The sequence below is a fragment of the Stegostoma tigrinum genome, chromosome 13 (genome assembly GCF_030684315.1).
Source record: "Stegostoma tigrinum isolate sSteTig4 chromosome 13, sSteTig4.hap1, whole genome shotgun sequence".
Lineage (NCBI taxonomy): Eukaryota > Metazoa > Chordata > Chondrichthyes > Orectolobiformes > Stegostomatidae > Stegostoma > Stegostoma tigrinum.
Window position 1 is genome coordinate 28,070,390 of NC_081366.1, and position 24,170 is coordinate 28,094,559.

General features: G+C 41.1%; 1 protein-coding gene across 8 annotated transcripts in view; it reads left to right on the forward strand.

The window, feature by feature from the left end:
- The window catches only part of LOC125458195 (rap guanine nucleotide exchange factor 6-like), a 345,812-nt gene that overhangs the window by 260,662 nt on the left and 60,980 nt on the right, over nt 1-24,170 (forward strand). For 5 of the 8 annotated variants that reach the window (XM_048543196.2, XM_048543198.2, XM_048543203.2 and 2 more), the window contains 2 exons: nt 8,992-9,149; nt 13,852-13,866. In XM_048543196.2, coding sequence (XP_048399153.2) covers nt 8,992-9,149; nt 13,852-13,866 — 173 coding nt within the window. The remainder of the gene's footprint in view (nt 1-8,991; nt 9,150-13,851; nt 13,867-24,170) is intronic. The other 3 variants (XM_048543197.2, XM_059650632.1, XM_048543200.2) reach the window with 1 other exon arrangement.

A 24,170-nucleotide genomic window follows, 5' to 3' on the forward strand; every position in this document is an offset into this window, starting at 1 on the left:
AGCTGACTATATGTCATAGAAAGATGTAAAAAGATATTATGAATGACTTTCAAACAGGACAGTTGATGTTCAAGATAATCAAGCAAAGTCAATGTGGATTTGTGAAAGCGCAATTATATTTGACCAGTTCATTTAAAGGAGAACTGATGGATATACTGTACTTAGATTTTCAGGGAACATTTGATTAAAGTGCCATGTAAAAGGTTATTGCAGGAAATAAAAACTCATTGTGCAGGGGATAACATAATGCTACGGATAGAAGGTTGGCTAGCTACTAGGAAACTGTGTGTAGCCGAAAATGAACCTTTTTCTGTTTGTCAAGATGTAACAAGTGGTGTACCACAGGGATCTGTGCTGTGGCCTGCCCTTTTCAGGTACATAACTTGAATAAAAGTACTGAACGCAATTTTGCTAGAATGCAATAGGTAACAATATAAGTTTTGAAGAGAACATAAGGAGGCCACAAAGAATGCGTTAATGGAGTGGGCAAAGATTTGGAAAGTAGGGTTTTCTATGGACAGATATGAAATTGTCCTTTTTCACAGGAAGAATAAAAAAAGTCATATTTAATTGGTGAGAAATTACTGAGTTCCAATGAGCAGAGAGATAAGGGTGTTCTAATGTGTAAACTGCAAAAATTCAGCATACAGCCAGTAATGAGAAAAGCTAATTGAATGTTTTTATTTATTGCAAGGGGAATTGATTAGAAAAATGTGTCAGTTAGCTTCAGTTATACAGGGTATTGATAAAATGGCATCAAGGTTACTGTGTATATTGTTGGTCGTCTTGAAGGATTAAGTGTATTGGAAGCAGTTCAGAGCAGATTATCTCACATGTTGTCTCAAATTAGTAGGTTTTCCAATGAAGAAAGTTTGGATGGGGTAGGCCTGTGCTAAGGACAATGACAGACAACTTGTTTGAAATATATAACGCTATGAAATAGTCTTGACAGGGAAGTTGTGGAAAGGATGTTATCTCTTGTAAGAGATTGTAGAACCAGGTATCACTTTTCAAAAATAAGGAGTTGCTTTTTTAAGACACAGGTGTGGAGAAAATTTTCTTTGAGGTTCGTGCATTTTGGAACGTGTTTTCTGAAAAGGTGGTGGAACCAGAGTCACTGAATATTTTTAATCTAGTTAAATTCTTGATAAATAAGAAAGTTAAAGGTTATCACCATTAGGCAAGAACTGCTACTTTTTATTTGTATGAAATTTACAGCATTGTTCTTGAAATAATACCATTGGCCAAAAATTAGGAAAACATATTGGATAGTTAAGAAAGAAACATGGGTGTTCTCAAATTTGAGATGCAACCCTTTGGGAACTGATGGAAGCCTTTATATTACAATGTAGATGTTGTAGAACTAGTTTTCGGGAAAACTGGTCCCCTTGGACAAAATGGTTGGTAAAAACATACCAGCTGTAGAAGACACAGTGATTAAATTTTTGACTTTGCTTTCTGCCCATTTATATGATGTAAATAACCAATGTTCAAAAAGATCATGGTTCTTAGCCTATGCATATTGAGCAGTACGAACCATTTTGCCAAAAAAACCCTGCTCACACCATAATAAAAACAAACCCCCATGTTTTCCAAAATGTATATTTTTATGTTTCCCTAATTTTAATATTGTATTCATCATTAATGGGAATTTCGGAGAGTGTCCCAGTCTGATGGTTTCCTGACATATAATAATTTGGTAACTTCCTGGTAAATTTCAGTCAGAAGTGAGAAAATGTTTTACCAAATATGTACAGAAAAGGGTAACTAAAAGGATAATGTCTATGGTAATATTGGTGGAGGAGCTGTGGAACACCTATCTTTAGAGTGGCGTGCTCACTCTAAAGATGTGTGCACAATAGTGCATGTTTAACTAACTTTTTTGTTTAAATGTAGCATGAAGAAGCTACATTTTATCTTGGGAGCTCCACAATTTATGATTTAAATATTGCACATTGTGTCACACTTAATGTGTTGTCTTTTGAGATGATAAATTGTAGACAATTTGTGAAACGCCCCTTTTAAGTGTTTCATGGCAGTTTCACCAAGTTGACCACTCTCTCGCTCAAAGGTTGTTACTCCACGTAAAGAGACCATTTGGCCCATTGTGTCTATGCCAGTCAACTAAGATCTGACGGCACTAATCCAATTTTCCAGCTTGTGGCCCATTTGTCCAGAGGCTATGGCAACACAAGATTGTGTTTCAAGAACTTTTGACTCAGGCGGTTAGTTCCAGATTCACAACACCGAAAAAAAGACACTAACTGTTTCCAAGAAAGTTTCCTAAATCAATATGCAGAGGGCCTTTGAGAGGGTGCAACACTGGACATCCTCTTAGCAAACAAGGTTGGGCATGTGACAAAGTGTGACCTGGAGACCACTTTGTGTCCAGTGACCATAACTCTTAGTTTTAACATAGTTTAGGAAAAAGTTGGGACAGGTCCACAGTTAAAATGCTAAACTGGAGCAGGGCCAAATTTAGGGAGATTAGGTAAGATCAAGCAGATGTCCATTGGGTGAGTCTGTTTGAAGGAAAAGGAATGACTGAAAAATGGGAGGCTTTTAAAAGTGTGATATTAAGAGTCCAGCCGCAGTATGTCCCTGTTAGGGTGAAGGGAGAAGCTGGCAGGTTTAAGAATCTCTGGCTCTGGTCAGGAAGAAGGCGGCATACGTTGGGTTTAGGATGTCTGGCTCAAGTGAGTTTGGAGATGGCTATAAAAAGTGTACGAGCACGCTTAAAAGGGAAACCAGAAGGGTGAAAAGAGGGTATGAGATGGATCTGGCAGATAAAGTTAAAGATAATCCCAAAGAGGTTCTGTAGCTATGTTAAGAGTAAAAGGGTAGCTAGGGAGAGAATCGGTCCCGTTAAAGATCACTGGTTGTCTGTTCATGGAGCCATGGGAGATGGGGCAGATTTTTAATGAACATTTCTCCTCATTGTTTACTGAGGAGAGAATCATGGATGCTACAGTAATAAGGAAAACAAGTGGGAATGTTTTGAACCGCATACATATTATCAGAGAGGAAGTGTTTGCGGCTTTAAAGCTCATTAAGGTGGATAAATCCCCCGGGCCTGATCATCCTCCTTGGATTTTGTGGGGACCCCGGGGAAGAAATTGCAGATGCCTTTGCAGAGAATTTGGCTTCACCTTTAGCCACTAGTGAGGATCCAGGAGACTTGAGGGTAGCCAATGTTTTGTTTAAGAAAGGTAGCAAAAACAAGCCAGGGAACTAAAGGCCAGTGAGTCTGACATCAGTGGTAGGCACATTATTGGACAAGATACTGAGGGACAGGATCAACCAATATTTAGATAGTCAAGGTAAATTTGTGCCCAGGAAGTAATATCTAACAAGTCTTTGAGTTTTTTGAAGAGGTAACCCTGAGGATAGCTGAGGGTAGGGCCATGGATGTTGTCTATATGGACTTTAGTAAGGCCTTTTACAAGGTCCCGCACGGCAGGCTAGTCATGAAGGTTAGGTCACGTGGGATCCAGGGAGAGCTAGCTAATTGGATTCAAAATTGCCTTGATGGTAAAAAGCAGAGGGTGATGGTTGAAGGTTGTTCCTCAAACTGGAGACCTGTGGCTAATGGTGTGCCACAGGGGTCGGTGCTGGGACCTTTGTTATTTGTTATTTACATAAATGATCTGGCATGATTAATAAGTTTGCGGATGATACAAAATCACGGGGTATCATTGATAGTGAGGAAGGCTATCAAAAAATAGTGATCTTGATCAGATGGGGATGTGGACTGAGGATTGGCAAATGCAATTCAAAATAGGTACCTGTGAGGTGTTGCACTTTGGAATGTCAAACCAAGGTAGAACTTATACTGTAAATGCTATGGTCCTGGGGAGTGTTATGGAGCAGAGGGATCTAAGAGTACACATAGTTTGTTGAAAGTGGTGTCACAGGTGGATAGGGTGGTGAAGAGGGCATTTAGCTTGCTGGCCTTCATTGGGCAAGGCAATGAGTATTGGAGTTGGGATGCTGTGGTACAGCTGTAAAAGTTGTTGGTGAGACTGCACTTGGAATATTGTGCATGGTTTTGGTCATCGTGTTATAGGAAAGACCTAGTTAAACTGGATAGTGTGCAAAGAAGATTTATGAAGATGTTGCCAGCACTGGTAGGCCTGAGGTATAGGGAGAGGTTGGCTGGGATAGGACTCTGTTCCTTGGAATGTAGGTGATTGAGAGGTCACCATTTTGAGGTGCACAAAATCGTGAGGTGCATAATAGGATGAATGCATGTAGTCTTATTCTCAGGGATAGGGAATTGGAAACTATAGAGCAGAGGTTTAAGATGAGGGGGCGTAAATTGAAGAAGGACCTGAGGGACAACTTCTCACAGAGTGGTGCAGAGAATGGGCTGCCAGGGAAAGTAGCTGAGGCAGGTACAATAGCGGCATTTTTTAAAAAAAAAAACATTTGGATAGGAACATAGATGGAAAGGGTTGAGAGGGTTATGGACCAGATGCGGGCACTTGGAACTAGCTGAATGGACACCATGGCCAGCATGAACTAGTTTGGGCCAAAGGGCCTGTTTCCATGCTATGTGACTCTTACAACTGAGAGCAGAGTCTGAAATCTCAAATTTGTCATCTGAAAATCTTAGTTGTTTGATGAACAAAAGAAGAAAACAGTTGAGGCAAGATGGGACTTGTTCAGTGCAAGAGTGGCTATCATTAAAATAATGGCTCTGCCGGAAAGGCCTTTTGAAATCTTGGGAAAGAGGTGCATGGTTGAAAAATTGTTGGGCTTATTTTACACCTACGTGCACTACAGATTACCGGATAGTGGGATATTGCACTCAAACATACTTAAGGTCTACTAAGGTCTCCATATTTTACTCCATATTTATTGTCAAAATTGAACCATTTCCTAATGGATGCGCCATCTTTGCTAATATTGCTGCATATATCTTGCCTGCATGATTCATAGGTTATCTTTAATCTGGAAAAATTACAGCCAAAGGGAGGGAGTTTTTAATAAGTGCACTGTTAACTGCAGTACAGGTATTTAAATTGAACTGACCTTTCTCAATAGTAGAACAAAAACAAAGTTGCTGGAAAAGCTCAGCAGGTTTGGCAGCATCTGTGAAGGTTCTCCGCCATTCCACTATCTCAATAGTGGCAGAGTTAAGTTATATTGGGTGAACGCTTATGCAATGCTGCAGCACTCTGCTGGAGCTGTTGTTAGGTGCGTTTAGTTTTATGTTAATAAAATTAGATGATTGATTTGATTCAGTTTGTACAAGGGGGCATAACTTCAAATTGAGGGGTGATAGATTTAAGACAGATGTCAGAGGCAGGTTCTTTACTCAGAGAATGGTAAGGGCGTGGAACACCCTGCCTGCCAATGTAGTTAACTCAGCCACATTAGGGGCATTTAAACAGTCCTTGGATAAGCAAATGGATAATCATGGGATAGTGTAGGGGGAGGGGCTTAGATTAGTTCACAGGTCGGTGCAACGTCAAGGGCTGAAGGGCCTGTTCTGCGCTGTATTTTTCTACGTTCTATGTTCTATGATTCATTTTGTAGGTAGGAATAACATTTTTCTTGCTTTGTTGATTGTGCTCACTTTGATTTTTGGTCTGCTGTTTAGTAACAGAAAGGCTCTTTTAGTGTGCTTGCTTTGAGAAACTTTGATCATTAAACGTGCAGTGGTAGCAGTATTGACTATCTACAAGATGTACTGCGTCAGCTAACCAAGGCTGTTTCAACAGCTCCTTTCATACCTGCATCTACCATCCAGAAGGGCGAGGGTGTCCGATGCATAGGGATATTACCACCTGCAACTTGAAACCATATTGTCATTCCTGCACTGCTGGCTGATTAAAATCCTGAAACTCCCTTCCTAACATAATTGGTGTGTGCCTACACTGCGAGGACTTGAGCAATTCAAGAGAGCCGCTCATTGTCACCACCTAGAGGAATTAAGGATGGACTGTAAATGCAGTCCTCACCAACGATACCTATATCCTATGAATAAATTTTTTTAAAAAACCTTAAAATTAGCTGATCAATATGGCATTCAGTTTTAATTTTAAATTAACACAGACCAACTCACTGGTGCACCAACATTTCATTCTGTGCACTTCAATACATTAAGAAGTAAATGAGCTTGTCTTACACCATAAATTTATAACCCTGGTTAGAAAATCTAACAAAATTCAAGTGGGAAAGTTTGTTTAGATGTTCTGTGTTCCCTTAAAGTCTGGCATGATGTCCACCTTCAGGATAGAATTGTTTATTTTGTGGGAAAATAATGGCTTTATGGAAATTAACTTTAAAAATTAGAAAATTAATGGGTGGGTTTGGAATTTTTAATGTTCTGGAAACAAAAAGGCTATGCCATCAGTTTTCCATATCTCAATTATAGTGTTGCTAATGCGATAAAGGTAAATTCCCATAATGTTACCCCTACTTTTCAAATAGTTAGAATGAGAACATTATATGAATGCAAGGCACGTCGTCCAAGTGCATGAGATGGCAAATACAATAATTAAAATACTTTTAAGTCTGCAAATCTGGGAGTGGAAGATTTGCACAGATGCTTATTTATATAAGCCAGTGAACCATTTCTTTCTTAGTCTCTTGCAAAATGATACATTCTGGGGTTTCTCTTAACTTTCCCTGAGTCAGTTCAGTTATTTCTGTAGTTTTAATTTTGTTGTCATTCTTGACAGAAAATAAAAAATGCTGTTTCTTTTTAAGTGTCCAAGTCCTGCTTTCTTTTTTGAGCTTTGTCAGCCACCTGTTCTTAAAAGGTCAGGTGAATGAGTGACCTGCAGTTGATATTGCTGTCTATCAGAATTGACCAGGAACAACTATTTCCTTTTGGCCAATTCTATGTAAGGGAGGCTGCTAGCGTTCATATTCATGGCTTAAATTTATAATCCAGTTGTTTGTAATTATTCCTTGCTATTTCATAACTTGAGATGGGCTTACTTGGCTAAATGGGCTAGAATGACATGGGTTTGATTCACACACCGGCTTTAGTAGTTCACCTTGCCTTGTGTTTGAGAAATGGTTCCCCTCAAGCTAATTGTCTTTAGTAATGGAGAGCAATGTTTTGTGGACAATGGCTAACTACCTTACCTAATAACTTTGTCTCAGTAGTCCAATTATATTGCCCTCTTCACCAACATCTCAGGTGTGTTGTGAACCAGTAACTGTCAGTTTGCACAGTTATCATCCTAAAAGACACATTCTGATATATTGCATGGCGGATCAGATGTTCTAAACATTAAGCCTGTTACAATGAGCATTTTATAGATCCCTTTTCGAATAAGGAAAAGCAAAGAACGGGACTTTGTGTATTGATATATATATATATATAGCTTTCAGTAGAAGCAAATGCACAACACTGCAAGCCCACCTCGCAATCCTAAACTGTCAACTTAATTCTTCAAACACTTGGAAATATTCACTAAATATCATCCAATTATGGGGTCACATTTAATGTTGGGCATGGTTGTGACATTTGTAAATATTTGTGGTTGGGTACAGTTGCTTGTTCTTTGTGGACAGAAAGAACACTCATGTTATTATGCTTGTTTAAATTCTATAAAATAGGTGATGGGCAGCTCATTTCTCTGATAAATGTATTGACTGAACAACCTTAAACCAAGCCTGCCAGCTCACTGTCAACATCACTAAATAGGCATGCTCATGGCAATGCCTCTAATAATCAAAATACAGTTGAGCAGCATTCTTCTCTCATTTGGCATGAATGTTGGTTTCCCCCTCAAACTTCTGTTCTTGTGAATTGTCCTGATGAGTGACAGACAAAAGGCTTTGACAAAATTGTCTTTTTCAGCCATAGTTAAGTTCCGTATTGCCAACTGAGTATTTAAGTTTTAAACACTATTCCCTTGCTCTCAACCCACTTGTTTTGCTCCTCCAGCTATTGATTCCATTATGTCAAGAATTTTGATAGTTGTCAGTTTTGGCTTATGTAATCAATTGTGCAAATAGCATTTAGCTGTTTATCCTTGTCTGTTCTATATTCTAATATCCATCTCATGTTAAATGTTGTCTTCTTTCTGTGATTGCATAACCCATACAGGGGACTATTTTGGTAAGATATTTAATTTATTTAAAGCTTTACATTACTTAATGGGCCCAACTGCCTCAGTGCATTTTCCCAATTTCTGTGCAGGGATAGAAATTTAATTTTTTTCGAAATCAATATTTTGGTAGGGTTATCTATTTTGAGTAGCCCAGTAGCAGACTGTTGGAGCCTGTGCCATGGTATAATTTAGAACTGATTTAATCACTGCCATATGGCATTCATTCATTGTTCGGACCTTTGTTAAAAATAGATGACCAAATGCAATTTTGCTGTACTGTAGCCTCATTCTACTGACTTAATGTAATTTTGGACCCTGCTTTGAGATGTTCTTTTACATTGGCCGTACATGAGGCAAATTTATCCATCTTTGACATGATGTTCAACTAACAACTTGTGTAACTTAGTTACTGTTTTAAACAGAATGTTGATGTTGTGTGCTGCTTAAAACACGTTCTTCATTCATTTTTTAACCTTGGAGCTTTATTTTACCACCTTATTAAACTTCTTATAACACCCTTCATTATTCAGGAGCCAAAAGAGAGGCAGACAAGTTGTCTGTTTTCTGGTCCTCTGGTAGTATCAGCCTGCAAGCAATAACTAGAACTTGCCCAAGAACAGCTCAAAGTAATTTGCTTGGTTATTTTCTCCAACCTCCTTAGTATAGTTAAGGCTGTGGCCATCAAGCATTCAAATGCAAGCTGTGAATGCACTCAGTGTGAAACATAATGAATTGTGAGATCCTGAGACGAATTTTATAGATAATTTCAAACTATGAGAAATTAGGACAGTGAACCCTGGTGCCTTATCCCAATTCAGTATTGTGAATACACTAACATCGTTATTGCTTGGGTACAACTTCAGGTTATTTACCTTAATCACTGAACTGTTTTATTTTTGACTTTACTGGTCCATAGTGATGCTGGTGTGAGCCAGTCGCAGGATGATAGCATCGTTGGAACAAGGCAGTTTAGGCACAGTGTTGCTGTAATGCCTTTCACTGGAACGCTTTCGTCGAGTAGTCCTGACCTGTTGCAACCTGCTACTAGTCTGCTTGATTTCACAAATCCTACAGGTAAAAAAAACCCTTGAAATATTTCTTAAGCTACAGATGAAATTCAATATTAGTCACTTTTTAAATTTTGTATGTCCTTCTGAATTCAGCATAATGAAAGTAGCAAATGACTTTTAAAACTTGCTTCAACAATTTTTATACGTTAAGAAGGAAGATAAAAGGTCAGATCGGATCACAGCACCTCAATGAAAATTGAATGTGTGTGCTATTGTTATGTAGGCTAGGAAAGCAAAATATTAAACATGCAAGGGTCATGCATATGCTGGCATAATAAAGATGGTGTACAGATTAGAAATCCAGTGGAGAAACTGTCCTTTCAATAAGTTGTACCTTTTTTGGAATGATCCCACAGTAGAATTTTCTGAAAAAATAATGTTTGTAACTTTTACTTCAGCACAAATTAAAATCAGTATAAATCAAACCTGAATTAACAAACAGATGATACTTGAAATAAAAAGTTAAATTTCATTTTAAGTACAGGATGCAACCAATTATTATCTTGCGTAACCAGAAGCATCACTTGCACCATGCAGACATGTACCATAGCTCCATTGTTCCATATTATGCTGTTCTTTCTTGTGAGTGGTTGTTCAGGAGTCCCATGTGACAAGAGCTTTTATCCCAAGGAGAACATAGGAATTGTATCTATCAGGAAGGCACTGTCCTATGAACCCTGTCTCCCTCACGACATGGTAGCCATGATGGTGTAGCTTTCCAGAATTCCTTTCTAACCAAATCAACTACTGATTTGACAACGTCCAATTAAATGCACAGTTCTTTAGTGATTCCAAAATATTTACACAGATTTCAAGATTTTGGAGTTTTTGTTTTAATCCAGCTTGCCTCGAATTGTGTTTTTTTTAAATATTCTTAAAATCAGTTCGAGATTCTGGATACATAGAACATAGAACATAGAACAGTACAGCACAGAACAGGCCCTTCAGCCCACAATGTTGTGCCGACCATTGATCCTCATGTATGCACCCTCAAATTTCTGTGACCATATGCATGTCCAGCAGTCTCTTAAATGACCCCAATGACCTTGCTTCCACAACTGCTGCTGGCAACGCAATCCATGCTCTCACAACTCTCTGCGTAAAGAACCTGCCTCTGACATCCCCTCTATACTTTCCACCAACCAGCTTAAAACTATGACCCCTCGTGCTAGCCATTTCTGCCCTGGGAAATAGTCTCTGGCTATCAACTCTATCCATGCCTCTCATTATCTTGTATACCTCAATTAGGTCACCTCTCCTCCTCCTTTTCTCCAATGAAAAGAGACCGAGCTCAGTCAACCTCTCTTCATAAGATAAGCCCTCCAGTCCAGGCAGCATCCTGGTAAACCTCCTCTGAACCCTCTCCAAAGCATCCACATCTTTCCTATAATAGGGCGCCCAGAACTGGACGCAGTATTCCAAGTGCGGTCTAACCAAAGTTTTATAGAGCTGCAACAAGATCTCACGACTCTTAAACTCAATCCCCCTGTTAATGAAAGCCAAAACACCATATGCTTTCTTAACAACCCTGTCCACTTGGGTGGCCATTTTAAGGGATCTATGTATCTGCACACCAAGATCCCTCTGTTCCTCCACGCTGCCAAGAATCCTATCCTTAATCCTGTACTCAGCTTTCAAATTCGACCTTCCAAAATGCATCACCTCGCATTTATCCAGGTTGAACTCCATCTGCCACCTCTCAGCCCATCTCTGCATCCTGTCAATGTCCCGCTGCAGCCTACAACAGCCCTCTACACTGTCAACGACACCTCCGACCTTTGTGTCGTCTGCAAACTTGCTGACCCATCCTTCAATTCCCTCGTCCAAGTCATTAATAAAAATTACAAACAGTAGAGGCCCAAGGACAGAGCCCTGTGGAACCCCACTCACCACTGACTTCCAGGCAGAATATTTTCCTTCTACTACCACTCGCTGTCTTCTGTTGGCCAGCCAATTCTGTATCCAAGCAGCTAAGTTCCCCTGTATCCCATTCCTCCTGACCTTCTGAATGAGCCTTCCATGGGGAACCTTATCAAATGCCTTACTGAAGTCCATATACACCACATCCACAGCTCGACCCTCATCAACCTTTCTAGTCACATCCTCAAAAAACTCGATAAGGTTTGTAAGGCATGACCTACCCCTCACAAAGCCGTGTTGACTGTATTTGATCAAGCCATGCTCTTCCAGATGGTCATAAATCTTATCCCTCAGAATCCTTTCTAACACCTTGCAGACGACAGACGTGAGACTTACCGGTCTATAATTGCCGGGGATTTCCCTATTTCCTTTCTTGAAGAGAGGAATTACATTTGCCTCTCTCCAGTCCTCAGGTACGACTCCAGTGGAGAGCGAGGATGCAAAGATCTTCGCAAGTGGCAAAGCAATTGCATTTCTCGCTTCCCAAAGCAGCCGAGGACAAATCTGATCTGGGCCTGGCGACTTGTCAATCTTAATGTTTGACAAAATTTTCAGCACATCAGCTTCGTCTATCTCTATCCATTCCAGCACATTCCATATTCCAAGCTATTATTAATTTTCCTTATTGAGTTGCTTCCATGTCAAGATTGTCATGAAGTATTGTCATAACTGTTTTATTCCAATCAAACGATGGATGATTATCAAATAGAAAACAGTCATTGAAGGTGTTCATATTATTTTTTTTAAATGACCCAAAACTTACAGAATATTTCACATTATCGCAGATAGACAGGATAGTGAAGAAAACATTTAGCAAGCTTGCTTTCAGAACATTAAGTATAGGAGTTTGGGGTATCATGTTGTGACCACACAGGGCATTTTTGAGGCCACCTCTGGAATGCCACGTACAATTCTGGTCATCCTTCTATGGGAGGAGTGTTGTTAAACCTGAGAGAGTGAGTAAAGATTTACAAGGACTGGAGGGCTTGATTTATAGGCAAAGGCTGAATAGATTGGGGCTTTTTCTCCTGAAGTGTCAGAAGCTGAGAGCTCACCTTATACAGATTTATAAAATCATGAGGGGCATGGATAGGCTGAATAGCTAAAATTTTTTCCTAGGGTGGGAGCATTCAAAACTTGAGGGCAAACATTTAAGGTGAGAGAAAGCAGCAGAGGCAGGTAAAATTACAACATTTAAAAGGCATCGAGGTGTGTCTATGAATAGGAAAGGTTTAGAGAGATTTGGTCAAATTGGAATGTCTGGTCAGTGTGGACAAGTTGGACTACAGGGTCTGTTTCCATGATGTATGATTCTGTGACATTCAGAAATGAATGTTTGATTAAATCCATGCATTCGAAGATTTGGAAATCCTGAATCTGTTTCCTCACCTTTTTAAAACCTACTGAACTTAAAAAGGCATTACTGATAGTCTTTTGGATAAATGATCTGCAAAGTGGTACAGGTGGAAAATAGACGTGTTAGTGTTATACACTTCCTACATTTCCAAATAGAATTTTGCATTTGAATAGTATGGGATATTTTGGAACGGTAGTATCCACACCTTGTATGAATATTTCCAATAAATTTACAAAAAAGAATAAAATCTAAAATCAATTCGAATGAAATGAGTTCCAGTCAGCATTCCCACTCATCTCTTATGTGTGGACTTCTGAGATCCATGTGTGCCAGTGACCTCTGCGGTGGGATCTCAGAGAAACGTATAAAATCTTAATGGAACTGGTCAGACTAGATGCGGGAAGAATTTTCCTGATGTTGGGAAAGTCTAGAACCAGGGACATAGCCTAAGAATAAGGGTAGGCCATTCAGGACTGAGACGAGGAAGAATTTCTTCACTCTGAGTTGTAAACCTGTAGAATCTTCTACCGTAGGAAGCTTTTGGGGCTGATTTGTTCAATATGTTCACGGGGAGCTTGTGGCTAAAGTGTTCCAGGGATATGGAGAGAAAGCAGGAGTGGGATATTGAAATAGCGTAATCAGCCATGATCATATTGAATGGTGATGCAGACTGAAAGAGCTGAACGGCCTGCTACACCTATTTTGTTTGAATTCTGAAACCCTAAGTCGATGCTGCTAGCAATCCAGTCGTTGTACATCGATCCTTGGAGTAGTTGCAGGTTACTTTGCTTCAAGGACATATATAGACCCAAATGTTGATATGACAACAGTTACTGCCTGGTCATTACCAAATTATTGACTGTACTAGCTGTGCACAAATTGGCTGCTATATTTGCTACATTACATTTGTGACTATACGTGTAACTAACTCTTTGGCTGTAAGTCATATTGACATGTCTCGTGTTGGTGATAAAGCAACTTTAAAACACTGATCAAAAAGTCTGGCACTTCAACAGTGGTAAACATAACAACTTAAGATTCCATCATCTTATTCATCCCTGAAAAAAAAAGTTAGCCATTATGTAAAGCATTAAGTTTGCCTTTGTGTTTTCTGGATGCCATTTTCTAAAAACAGAAGCTGTCAATATAGCAAAGGAATCTGAACTGTAGTTCCAATAAAATTGCTTTTCTTTTTGAGATTTTGAAGTGACTTCTTCTCAAAAAATGCCATGTAACTCACTTTGTTGATTATTTAAGATTCATGGATTAAAATTTATCTATTTCTTGCGGTTTTATTGTTTCACATGATTGAAATTCTTACAAATTGGTTTACTGTAAATATTTTATGAATATTTTTTCAATAATTGGTATTGAATATATGTAATTTCCTTTTTTTGTCTGTTCTGTTCTGAAACATTCTGCATCACAGTTGCAGGTTTTTATAGTGAGTATTCACCTGTTCTTTGGTGTCTGTGTTGGTGTGTTGCATGCTTGTTTCCTTGTACGGTATGTTCACTTATGTTGGGCCTTCATTAACATAAGTATCTGTTACAAATGCTTACTTTGTGTTATTGCTTTTATTTGACTTTGTGGAGACTGATTAAAAATCCCTATGGGCTGAATTTTTCCAGCCCCTGAATGACATGAGTATCAGTGAGTCAGTTGGGAAAATATGGCAAGATCAGAAAAATGAGATTTGTGACATTGAGAAAGTAAAATCCCATCCACTACCTGAGGTTTGAACAGGAAGATGAGAATGTCCTTTGCGAGTGGAGAGAGGTATTTTTGTGTGCATTTCTGCCTCATTGTTGCCTACTCTCTCATGTAGCATATGACAGTTTCCAACATGAAAATGAGAACAGGTACCTGGCAGCTCCATCGGACCACTTGCTGCTCCTAACCTCTACTTTGACCAGCAGTTCCCAACACACCAGGACACACAGCACATGCAGTGACCACCTACACCTCCCAACCTCCTTGTCTGAAGAGGTTAGTATCTGACACGTACCAGCATCACCAGATCATCATGGCAGATCTTCAAATCACATAGTATTGCAATGGATAGCTGTAATCTGTATTTTGAAACACATGGACGCCTCGCATTGAAATGCTGTGGCTTTGCTGGCAGTGACATGTACTCAACTTGTGGATTGGAGCAAGGTGCAGTTAGCTTGGGGCATGCTGGCTTTGTGCCCACCTGGATGCTCATAGCATCCCTGCCTTGCCTTTTAACCATTATCATGCCATTCAGAACTTAGATGATCACTGTACCTTTATCTTGCCACTTAACCTGCCTACTGTTGTGTCAGTGTTATGTTTGCAAGCATCAAACAGTTAGGGTGCATATATGTTGCATTACAGTATCGTGCTACATCAGTGTCACACCTGCAGCATGTGCAAGCAGCTTAAAAGTCAAATGCTGAATGTGCTTCAAATAATTGATGTTAGAGAATCTAAGGGGGGGGGGTCAAGTCGAGGGGTCTTCTGCCGGTCTGAGGGAGAATAGGCACAATATGTCAAGGACATCATCTGGTATCAGTCCAGTGGCTTACACATGATTAGTTTTGGGTGGTCACTTTCCAGGGTTCCTTATCATTACATTACAGGGAATGTGTAACAGTCATCTGCAGGTTTGCTGCAGCCAGACAGGGAATTAGTGGCAAATTAGTCAGGAGCTTCACAAAAATCTGTCAGGTGCCTGGCCACACTCCAGTCAAAGCTATCCTTCCAGGTCATTGAGGCAGCGAGGTGGACCAGGGTCACTTCTGAACAATGAATCCATGTTATGCTGTACTGGCTGTGGGGAAAGAGTATTACAGTTTTCGACAGGATTCAAATTTGATGTGGCGCATGTGTAGTTTGATTGTTGTCGCTAAACTTACTTTGACAGTCTGTGATATGTAAGTGACAATACACATACAAATGTGACTTTTTATTTGTAATAAAGTGTCCTGAGAAGCTTTGCTTTTCTTGTTTGCCTCCCCCAATGTGTACTGTGAAGAGCTATTAGTAGCTGGCAGCAATTAACCTGATACAAAGTTGAGTCTTAAGTCTGGTGCCAGAAACGAAAATCCCAGCAGATCTACAATGGTGGGTACTCTGCTGCTGACAAGTGCAAGGTAAAGTGAGAGCATGTCAGTGAGGTGTTAGAACTCTCCAAGGCTCCTCTTGGGCAGCACGGTGACACAGTGGTTAGCCCTGCTGCCTCTCAGCGCCAGGGACCCAGGTTCGATTCCACCCTCGGGCGACTATCTGTGTGGAATTTGCACATTTTCCCCGTGTCTGCATGGGTTTCCTCCTGGGTATTCCAGTTTCCTCCCACAGTCCAAAGGCGTGCAGGTTAGGTGGATTGGCCATGCTAAATTGCCCATAGTGTTCAGGGATGTGTAGATTAGGTGGGTTATAGGGGGATGGGTCTGGGTGGGATGCTCCAAGGGTCGGTGTGGACTTGTTGGGCCGAAGGACATGTTACCACACTGTAAGGATTCTGTGATCTATGATTTTGATACTCCCTGCAACTGACAATTAGCTGATTAGCCTATGTCCTTTTGATGGCATGACACTTCATGCAATCTGTGTGCCACACTTTGAGGAAGAATGTGTATTTCTTGCTCACCATATTTCACTTCCCCTCCATGTGTTAGGTTTCAGACTTGAGTCAAGTACGTTTATAGAGAGGTGAGGTAATTGCTATTGTGGCTGGTAATTTCCCAAAGAGGAAATGAAAATCAAATAGAGGCTTGTTGTCAATCTGCTTCATGCATTCCTTGCGAACCAGCTGAAATACAGACCCTTAAAGCAAGTCATCCAATGGCAGGAATGCTACGTTGAAGTGTGTGGGATGCCAATGCCAAGAGTTCTGAAAAGAAGATAGAGGAATTTTATAAATTGGTCGTCTTCTATTTCCCGAGTTCTTTTTCAATAACACATCTTCATTGCAGCTGTTATTCAAATCCCTCATTATAACTATGTTGTAGCAACTGAAATTTTCATAAGTTGGCTTAGCGCTTTCCTGTAATTCTTTCAAGACTGAACTTTTTAAATAATATTTTAACCTATGTGAAAACTTGAGATATTGGAGAGACATATTATAAGCCCTAAATTGCAAATTTTCGCTTTATTTACCTTTAAAGTGTTGCATGTGGGAATAGAATACTTTCTGTAATGTCATGCTATGTTAATACATTCTGATAAAGCACATCCTAATTGGGGTATAGGTTAAGGAGATGTTAAATACAGTTTTAGTGTTACTGGCCAAATTCTTAATAACATTAAAATCAATTCCTTATATTTGCTGAGGCTAGCAGTCAAAAAGACCCAGGGGTGAAATTGGTCTGTGCTTGTCTCTCTAAATTTGAATCAGCTGTCTTTTCGAGGATTTTCTTTTCCAAAGACACTTATGCTGAAGTGTGCCTGAATACTGTAGGGTGTTCAATGACATAGCTATTTTTAAAAAGAGAGAGAGCGCTAACCTGGGTAATTATTATGAAGCTAGCTGAGTATCTGTGATAGTGAACGTTCTGGTCTCTGTGTTTGAAGTTGAAAGCATGTATAACCCAGTTCAAAATTCTGAGACATAGCATAACTCACATCAAGTTCTGTTCATCCTTCACCTTTATCCCACAGCCTGATACTTCTAAAAATATACTTTGATTTCCTTCTGTGGTTTCACCTTTCCCTATCTTTTTGTAACCTTTAACCCTGTAACAAATGTTCCCTGCAAGTTGTGTGGCCATGTAGTGGCTGGGAAGTTCCGTGCTTGCCCATTGGCATTCTGGCACGTAGTTTGTGTTTGCAGAATCTGTTGTGACGTGCGAACTTCTGAAGTCCACACAGTAGCAAGAAAAATTAGAGGGAGCATTGCCTGTAATATTCTGAGAGATCAAACTTGCTCTTATTTAGGCCTCTTGCACATCCCAAAATTTTCTTTTTCCAGTTCTGAAGAAGGACCACTGGGCACGAAACATTAACTCTGATTTCTCTCCACAGATGCTGCCAAATCTGACATTTCTGTTTTTTGTTTTTGATTTCTAACATCTGTTCTTTCTTTTTTTTTGTTCCAACATTTTCTTTGCTGCATTTTTTGTGATCAGCAGCAGCCCGACGACGCTCTCTTTTAAGACCGACCTTAAAATCTGACAAAGCTTTTGTAGTGTCATATTTTGAAGCCCTGGCTTACAAAGTCTGCTGTGTCTGTATTCAAGATAACGTCTCCTCAGGGTAACTGGTTCCTGCAATGGGTTATCGTATAACTTGACAGGCCAGTGCTCAACCCATATATCTTGGTGTTCATGAGGCAGTGTGTAAGAAGATGCAGTGTGTAGGCATTTATTTCATTGTTTCCTGCCCCTCTGCTGCTTCATTAAAGCAATGTGCAGCTTGACAAGTTGGTAACAGCTGTCCCTCAGTTATTCATGCTTCAAGGAGAGCTTTGGAGTGTTCTTCCCTAGAATGTTGGCCATTTACTGGCAGAACAGATGCTTTTCTGGCCATCCAGACACTGTGCCTGGTTCATCGTAGTTGGTTATGAAAGATATTTTCCCCAAATGCTCTGCAGTTAGCATTTGAATCCTCCCACTGACTCTAAGTGAAGTGGAGAACAATCGCTGATGGAACTTGTCTGGCCTTCTGGACTGTCATTGATGGGATGTTCAAGTCTCACTGATGTGCAAGGGAACGATTATATCAACTATCCTCTGTACTAGGATTTGTGTTGATGTACAGAGATTTTTGCTGTGAAGTGTCTGCTGCTACAGTTTGGACAAAACTGAGCTGGCGCAGTTGATCCAATGGTTGAGCCCCTTGTCAGTGGTGGGTTTTTTTGAGAAAAATGGCTACCAAACTGGGAGAGCATACACTCCAAAGTGTCTCCCTCAATTTATTATTGGAGCTGAAATATTAGGCTAGTCAGGTTAGAACAAGAGTTTTGTTTGACAATGTTCAAGGGCAGGCTAAATTTTTTGCATGCTGAATTGAAGGCACAGAATTTTGCAAATCAGATGCAGAGTAGGCAATAACACTGCAGTCATCCATAAACTGTATATAATGGACAAAAACAAAGTTGCTGGAAAAGCTCAGCAGGTCTGGCAGCATCTGTGGAGGAGAAAACAGACAATGTTTCGGGTCCGGTGACCCTTCCTCAGAACTGAAGGTGGCTGGGAAAATGTCACTTCATATGCAGAAAATATGGAGGTGGGTGGAATAGGGAGTAAACGATAAGATAGAGCCCAAAGAGAAAGAAGGACAGTTGGACAGACAAAGGAGTTGCTAACGATCAGGCTGGGAGGGTTAATGGGGACTGTTAGTGACTAACAACAGGGGGTGTATAGTGGCAGGTTATGTGGTAACAAGGCCTAGTGTGTGGGGTGGGGAGCTGGGACGTGAGAGAGTTTATGCCCTATGATTACTGAACTCAGTATTGAGTCTGGAGGGCTTTAGGGCCCCCAAGCGGAAAATGAGGTATTGTCCCACGTTGGGCTTCCTTGGAACACTGTAGCAAGCCGGAGGTAGACATTGACCAGAGAGCAGGGTGGTGCATTGAAGTGGCAGGCAACAGGTAATTCACAATCTTCTTTGCAAGCAGAACACAGATGTTCTGTGAAGTGGTTGCCAAGTCTATGCTTCGTTTCCCCACTGTAGAGGAGACCACATTGTGAGCAGCGAATGCAGTACACTAGATTCTGGGAAGTGCAGGTGAAGTGTTGCTTCACCTGAAAGGTATGTTTGGGCCCTCAGACAGTGGGGAGGGAGGAGGTAAATGGGCAGGTATTTCATCGTCGCTGGTTACAGAGGAAGGTGCTGCAGGGCTGTGGGGAGGTGTCGGGGCTGGAAGAAGTGTGGACCAGGGTGTCCCGGAGGGAGTGGTCCCCGCGGAAGGTGGACAAGGGAGGGGAGGGGAATGGGATACGTGTCTGGTAGTGGCATCTTGCTGGAGGTGGCAGAAATGGTGTCTGATGATCTCCTGGACGTGAATACTGGTGGGATGGTAGGTCAGGATAAGGGAAACGTGTTGCTGTTGCGGGAGGGAAGAGAAGGGGTGAAGGCAGAACTGTGGGAGATGGGCCAGATCTGATCAAGGGCCCTGTCCACAACAGAGCTGGGGAATCCTCGGTTGAGGAAGAATGTGGACATTTCAGATGCTCTCTTGTCGAAGTTGACCTCATCTGCACATGTGCATCGGAGAGGAGGAACTGAGGAAGTGGGGTGTGAGGATGTATAGTCCAGGTAGCTGTGGGAGTTGGTGGGTTTGTAATGGATATTAGTGGCCAGTCTACCCCCAGAAATGTTGAGGAAGGGAAGGGAGGAGTCGGAGATAGACCAGGTGAAAGTGAGGGCAGGATGGACATTGGAGATGAAATTGATGAAGTTTTCAATTCTCAACAAGAGAGGGAAGCAGCACCAATGATATCAGAGAAAGAGTTGTGGGTGGGGGGTCGGAATAAGACTGGAACAAGGAATGTTCCATGCACCTCACAAAGAGACAGGCATAACTGGGGCCCATGCGGTACCCATGGCAACCCCTCCTACCTGAAGAAAATGAGAGGAGTTGAAAGAGAAGTTGTTGAGCGTGCGGACAAGCTCAGCCAAGCGGAGGAGGGTGGTGGTGGGTGGGGATGTTCAGGTCATTGCTCCATGAAGAAGCAGAAAGCCTTAAGACCCTCCTGGTGGGGAATGGACGTGTAAAGGGATTGTACACCCATGGTAAAGAGAAGGTGGATAGGGCTGGTAAACTGGAAGCTTTGAAACCGGCGTAAAGCATCAAATGAATCCTGGATGTATGTGGATAGGGATTGGACCGTGGGGAGAAGACTGAGCCAGGGTAAGAAGAGATGAGTTCTGTGGGGCATGAGCAGGTTGAAACAATGGGTCTGCCTGAACAGTCCTGTTTTTTTGGCAGAAGGTAGAAACGAGCTGTGTGGGGTTGGGGACTATGAGCTTGGTAGCGGATGGGGTGTGAAACTAATGGATGTAATTTGTTGGACATCCAAATCTTCGGAATGCAATAAACAAAGCCTCACAATTTACTGATTCAAGTCAGGTCAGGTCAGGTCAGGTCAGTTAAATGTAATGAAGAGTTACTGGTGTTACCCCTGATATTTTCTTAAATTTGTCTGGCAATGAAGATCATTTTGAATGTTTCTTTTGGGACTTGTACCTGGACAGTCTTTTTGTATCTTATTGGAATCCATGTTACATTTTTTCTCATGGGAGTGGTGGGGATAAATTTCAGAAGATGAGGCTTATCGGTACAGTAAGCATGAATTTCAAAATTAACAATTCCAAAGCAATAAATTGATCTTTTAAAATAACAGTAATTAAAGTGATTAATAAAAATGACCAATACCATGTAGCTAATCTAATACATTTTTTAAATTACCTGACTTAAGAGGCCAAGCTAGAGAAAGACAAAGATACAGCTAGACAAATTCTAAGCCCAATTTCTAAATATCAGGGAAGGGATTGGAACTGAACTGCAGCGTTAAATTTAGTAGTGACATTGACCTTGTGTGTGCTTCTGATGTACACATTCTGAGTTGGCCTCAACAAAATTCATATGAAAATGGGAGTTGAAAGGTTGCCTTTCAGCCTAAATGGTTTATCATCTCCCAGCCAGTTTTGAAAGGACTTTGGGGAGGAAGAGCAGGTGTGTAACCGGATCTGTCCTCCCCTGTACACACATTCTCCCTCCCTGCACCCCTCTGTCTCCCTGTTTCTCACACACAGACGCACACTCACTGTCGCTCTCATTCTTCTGTGCTGGTTCTGCCAATACCTCCCACAGATATTCCCTTGCCAGAAATTTTACTGTATCCCATATATCCACACTCTCTTTTACACTTTACCCCATTCCATTTTTCTCAGTCTCTGATATTCTCTCACACATACTCAGACTGTGCTTAGTCTCAGAACATCTGCTCCACCATCCTGAAAGTAGTCTTACAGGAGATTGCCTTTGCCTTTGTAAACGAAGGAAGGTTATTTTGCCCCAGTTAGTTTCCATTCACCACCTTGACCCTGCTGACAGTTTCTGTCCCAGGTCTGCTCACTCACCCAGCAGGCAGGCGTCTGTAGCTCAGTTCAGAAGACTTACTGTCACTCCCTCTATCTAGGCTTTGCAGAATACCTATGTTCTGTTTATAAAAATTACCCTAGGTTCCAGTTGTCTGGCACTTTGACACATCACCATGTTCCCATGCCAATATTTCTCTCTGACCTGTGCAGTGCCGCAGTGAAGTTGAGCACAAGCTGGAGAAATAGTACCTAGCCTCCACTTAGGCAAGTGCACAGCCTTCATGTTTAACAATTTCAGAGCATGAACACCCCATTCCTTGTCAATGATGTAGCCTCACAACACAAGGATCTGTAACACAATGGATTGCTTTCACTTTGGCCAACTATTTTAGGTGTTCGTAGTTTCCATTTTCACCAGCCAGCTTTTCCCCTTTCCATGCCTGCTATCAGTATTCCCTTTGTCTGTCTGTCCTTTTTTTCCTCTCTGACTCTCTGGTCTCCTTCACAATCTGACTGCTCGCTCTGTTCCATCGCCACACCCAAGTCATCCACAAATGCCACATTTTTCTGGCTGATTCAAGCTCTAATGAACAGTCACAGGATTTGAAACATTACCTCTGTTTTCTCTCCACAGACACTGCCAGACTTGCTAGACTTCTCCAACACTTTCCATTTTTGTTTCAGATTTCCAGCATCTGCAGTTCTTTGTTGTATTTACAATATTCAATCCTTGTTATTATTTTACAAAAAAGCCCAAATCTGCACATGGACTAAAACTATTCCTGTACTCAGTGAGGATTACAGATAACATCATTAAAAACATCAAATAAGAAATTGCAACTTGAAAATTAGTCATTTGTATCCTTGAAGTACTTTCTTGGGGTTTGAGTAATGCAGCCCATGTAATTATGCACGTTCTTGTGAATAGTTAGCATTTGATGTGAAATACACTAAGATACCCAGTTATCAAAGTCCTATTTCAGTCTTGAGTAACTGCTTGAATATTGCACTGCAGTTCAAGGTAACAACTGCATTCTGAATAGCATTCAGTTGGTAGAGCATCAATAGCCAGCCAGCTATCTTTGGCAGCATTCAGACAGAGCTGTACTGCTTCTCCATCAAAATAATTGACATTCATACAAAACTCATGTTTCTTAGTTATTTCATCACTGTCAAAGACAAGAAATAAATTATTGGAAGATTGGAATTTACTGTTGCCTTGAGGTTACAAGTCAATCAACCTCAAATTTTCCAGAGCTTGCTGTATGCTCTGAAGACCATAGGCCACTTAGAGAAATTTCAGTTATTACCATTTCACTAGAGTTCAGTTTAATATAGCTTGTAATGGGCATCATTATAAATTATGCTTATCAATGAATAAAGTAGTTGGTTCATTGTGATATACGTTATTCACATTTCTTTCCTGCCTCTTAAAGACACTTGTTTCTAGAAATCCCCTGTTACCTCCCTGAGTGCAACTGTAAACATCAGGAAACCATTCAACCATTGCAGCTGAATCCAAACCTTTCCTCTCAATATCCAAACTGTTTAGCAGTCTGTTTCATTTCCTTTTATTCATCAGCCCAGTTCGTCCCCTCCCCCCACTGCACCACACAACCAACCCGGCTCTTCCCCACTCCCCCCCCCCCCCCCCCCCCCCCACCCACTGCATCCCAAAACCAGTCCAACCTGTCTCTGCCTCCCTAACCGGTTCTTCCTCTCACCCATCCCTTCCTCCCACCCCAAGCCGCACCCCCATCTACCTACTAACCTCATCCCACCTCCTTGACCTGTCCGTCTTCCCTGGACTGACCTATCCCCTCCCTACCTCCCCACCTATACTCTCTCCACCTACCTTCTTTACTCTCCATCTTCGGTCCGCCTCCCCCTCTCTCCCTATTTATTCCAGTTCCCTCTCCTCATCCCCCTCTCTGATGAAGGGTCTAGGCCCGAAACGTCAGCTTTTGTGCTCCTGAGATGCTGCTTGGCCTGCTGTGTTCATCCACCCTCACATTTTATTATCTTGGTGCCTGAGATCAGCTGTTTGAGAATTAAACCAGAGATTATCTGCAGTACAATCATATGGAACATGTGAAATAGAAGAAGAAATAGATCATCTGACTACTCGCGCCTGCTCGCCCATTCAATAAAATCATGGCTGAATTCTACATTCCCAGTTATCCAAATGACCTTTGACTCATGTTGCCTAACAGGAATCTGTCTTGCTCTGCCTTAAATATGTTTAGTGATGTCACTTCCCACTATCTTCACTGGCAGAGTTTCAAAGTCACAAAACCCTTGGAGAAAATTCTCCTCGTCTCTGTATTAAATTGATCACCCCTCATTTTAAAATGATGCCCTCTTCTGGACTTCTGCACAAGGAAAAAAAAAATCCTTTGCATGTACATCTTGTCAAGACCATGCAGGATCTTACCTACTTCAGTTGAGTCACCCCTCACTCGTCTAAACTCCAATGAAAAGATGTCCAGCCTGTCCAACCGATTCATATTAAAAGAAAATATGAAATCCAGCTATTCGTCCAATAAGCCACCTCTGAACCACTTTCAATGCATTTACATCCTTCCTTAAGTAAGGAGATCAAACTGCACACAGCATTTGATATAAGGTCTCACCAATGCCCTGTATATTGGAAACGTAGCATCCTTACCTTTCTGTCCAATTCTTCTTCTAATAAAGAAGAGCGTATCATTAACCTTTTTGGCTACATGCTGTTCA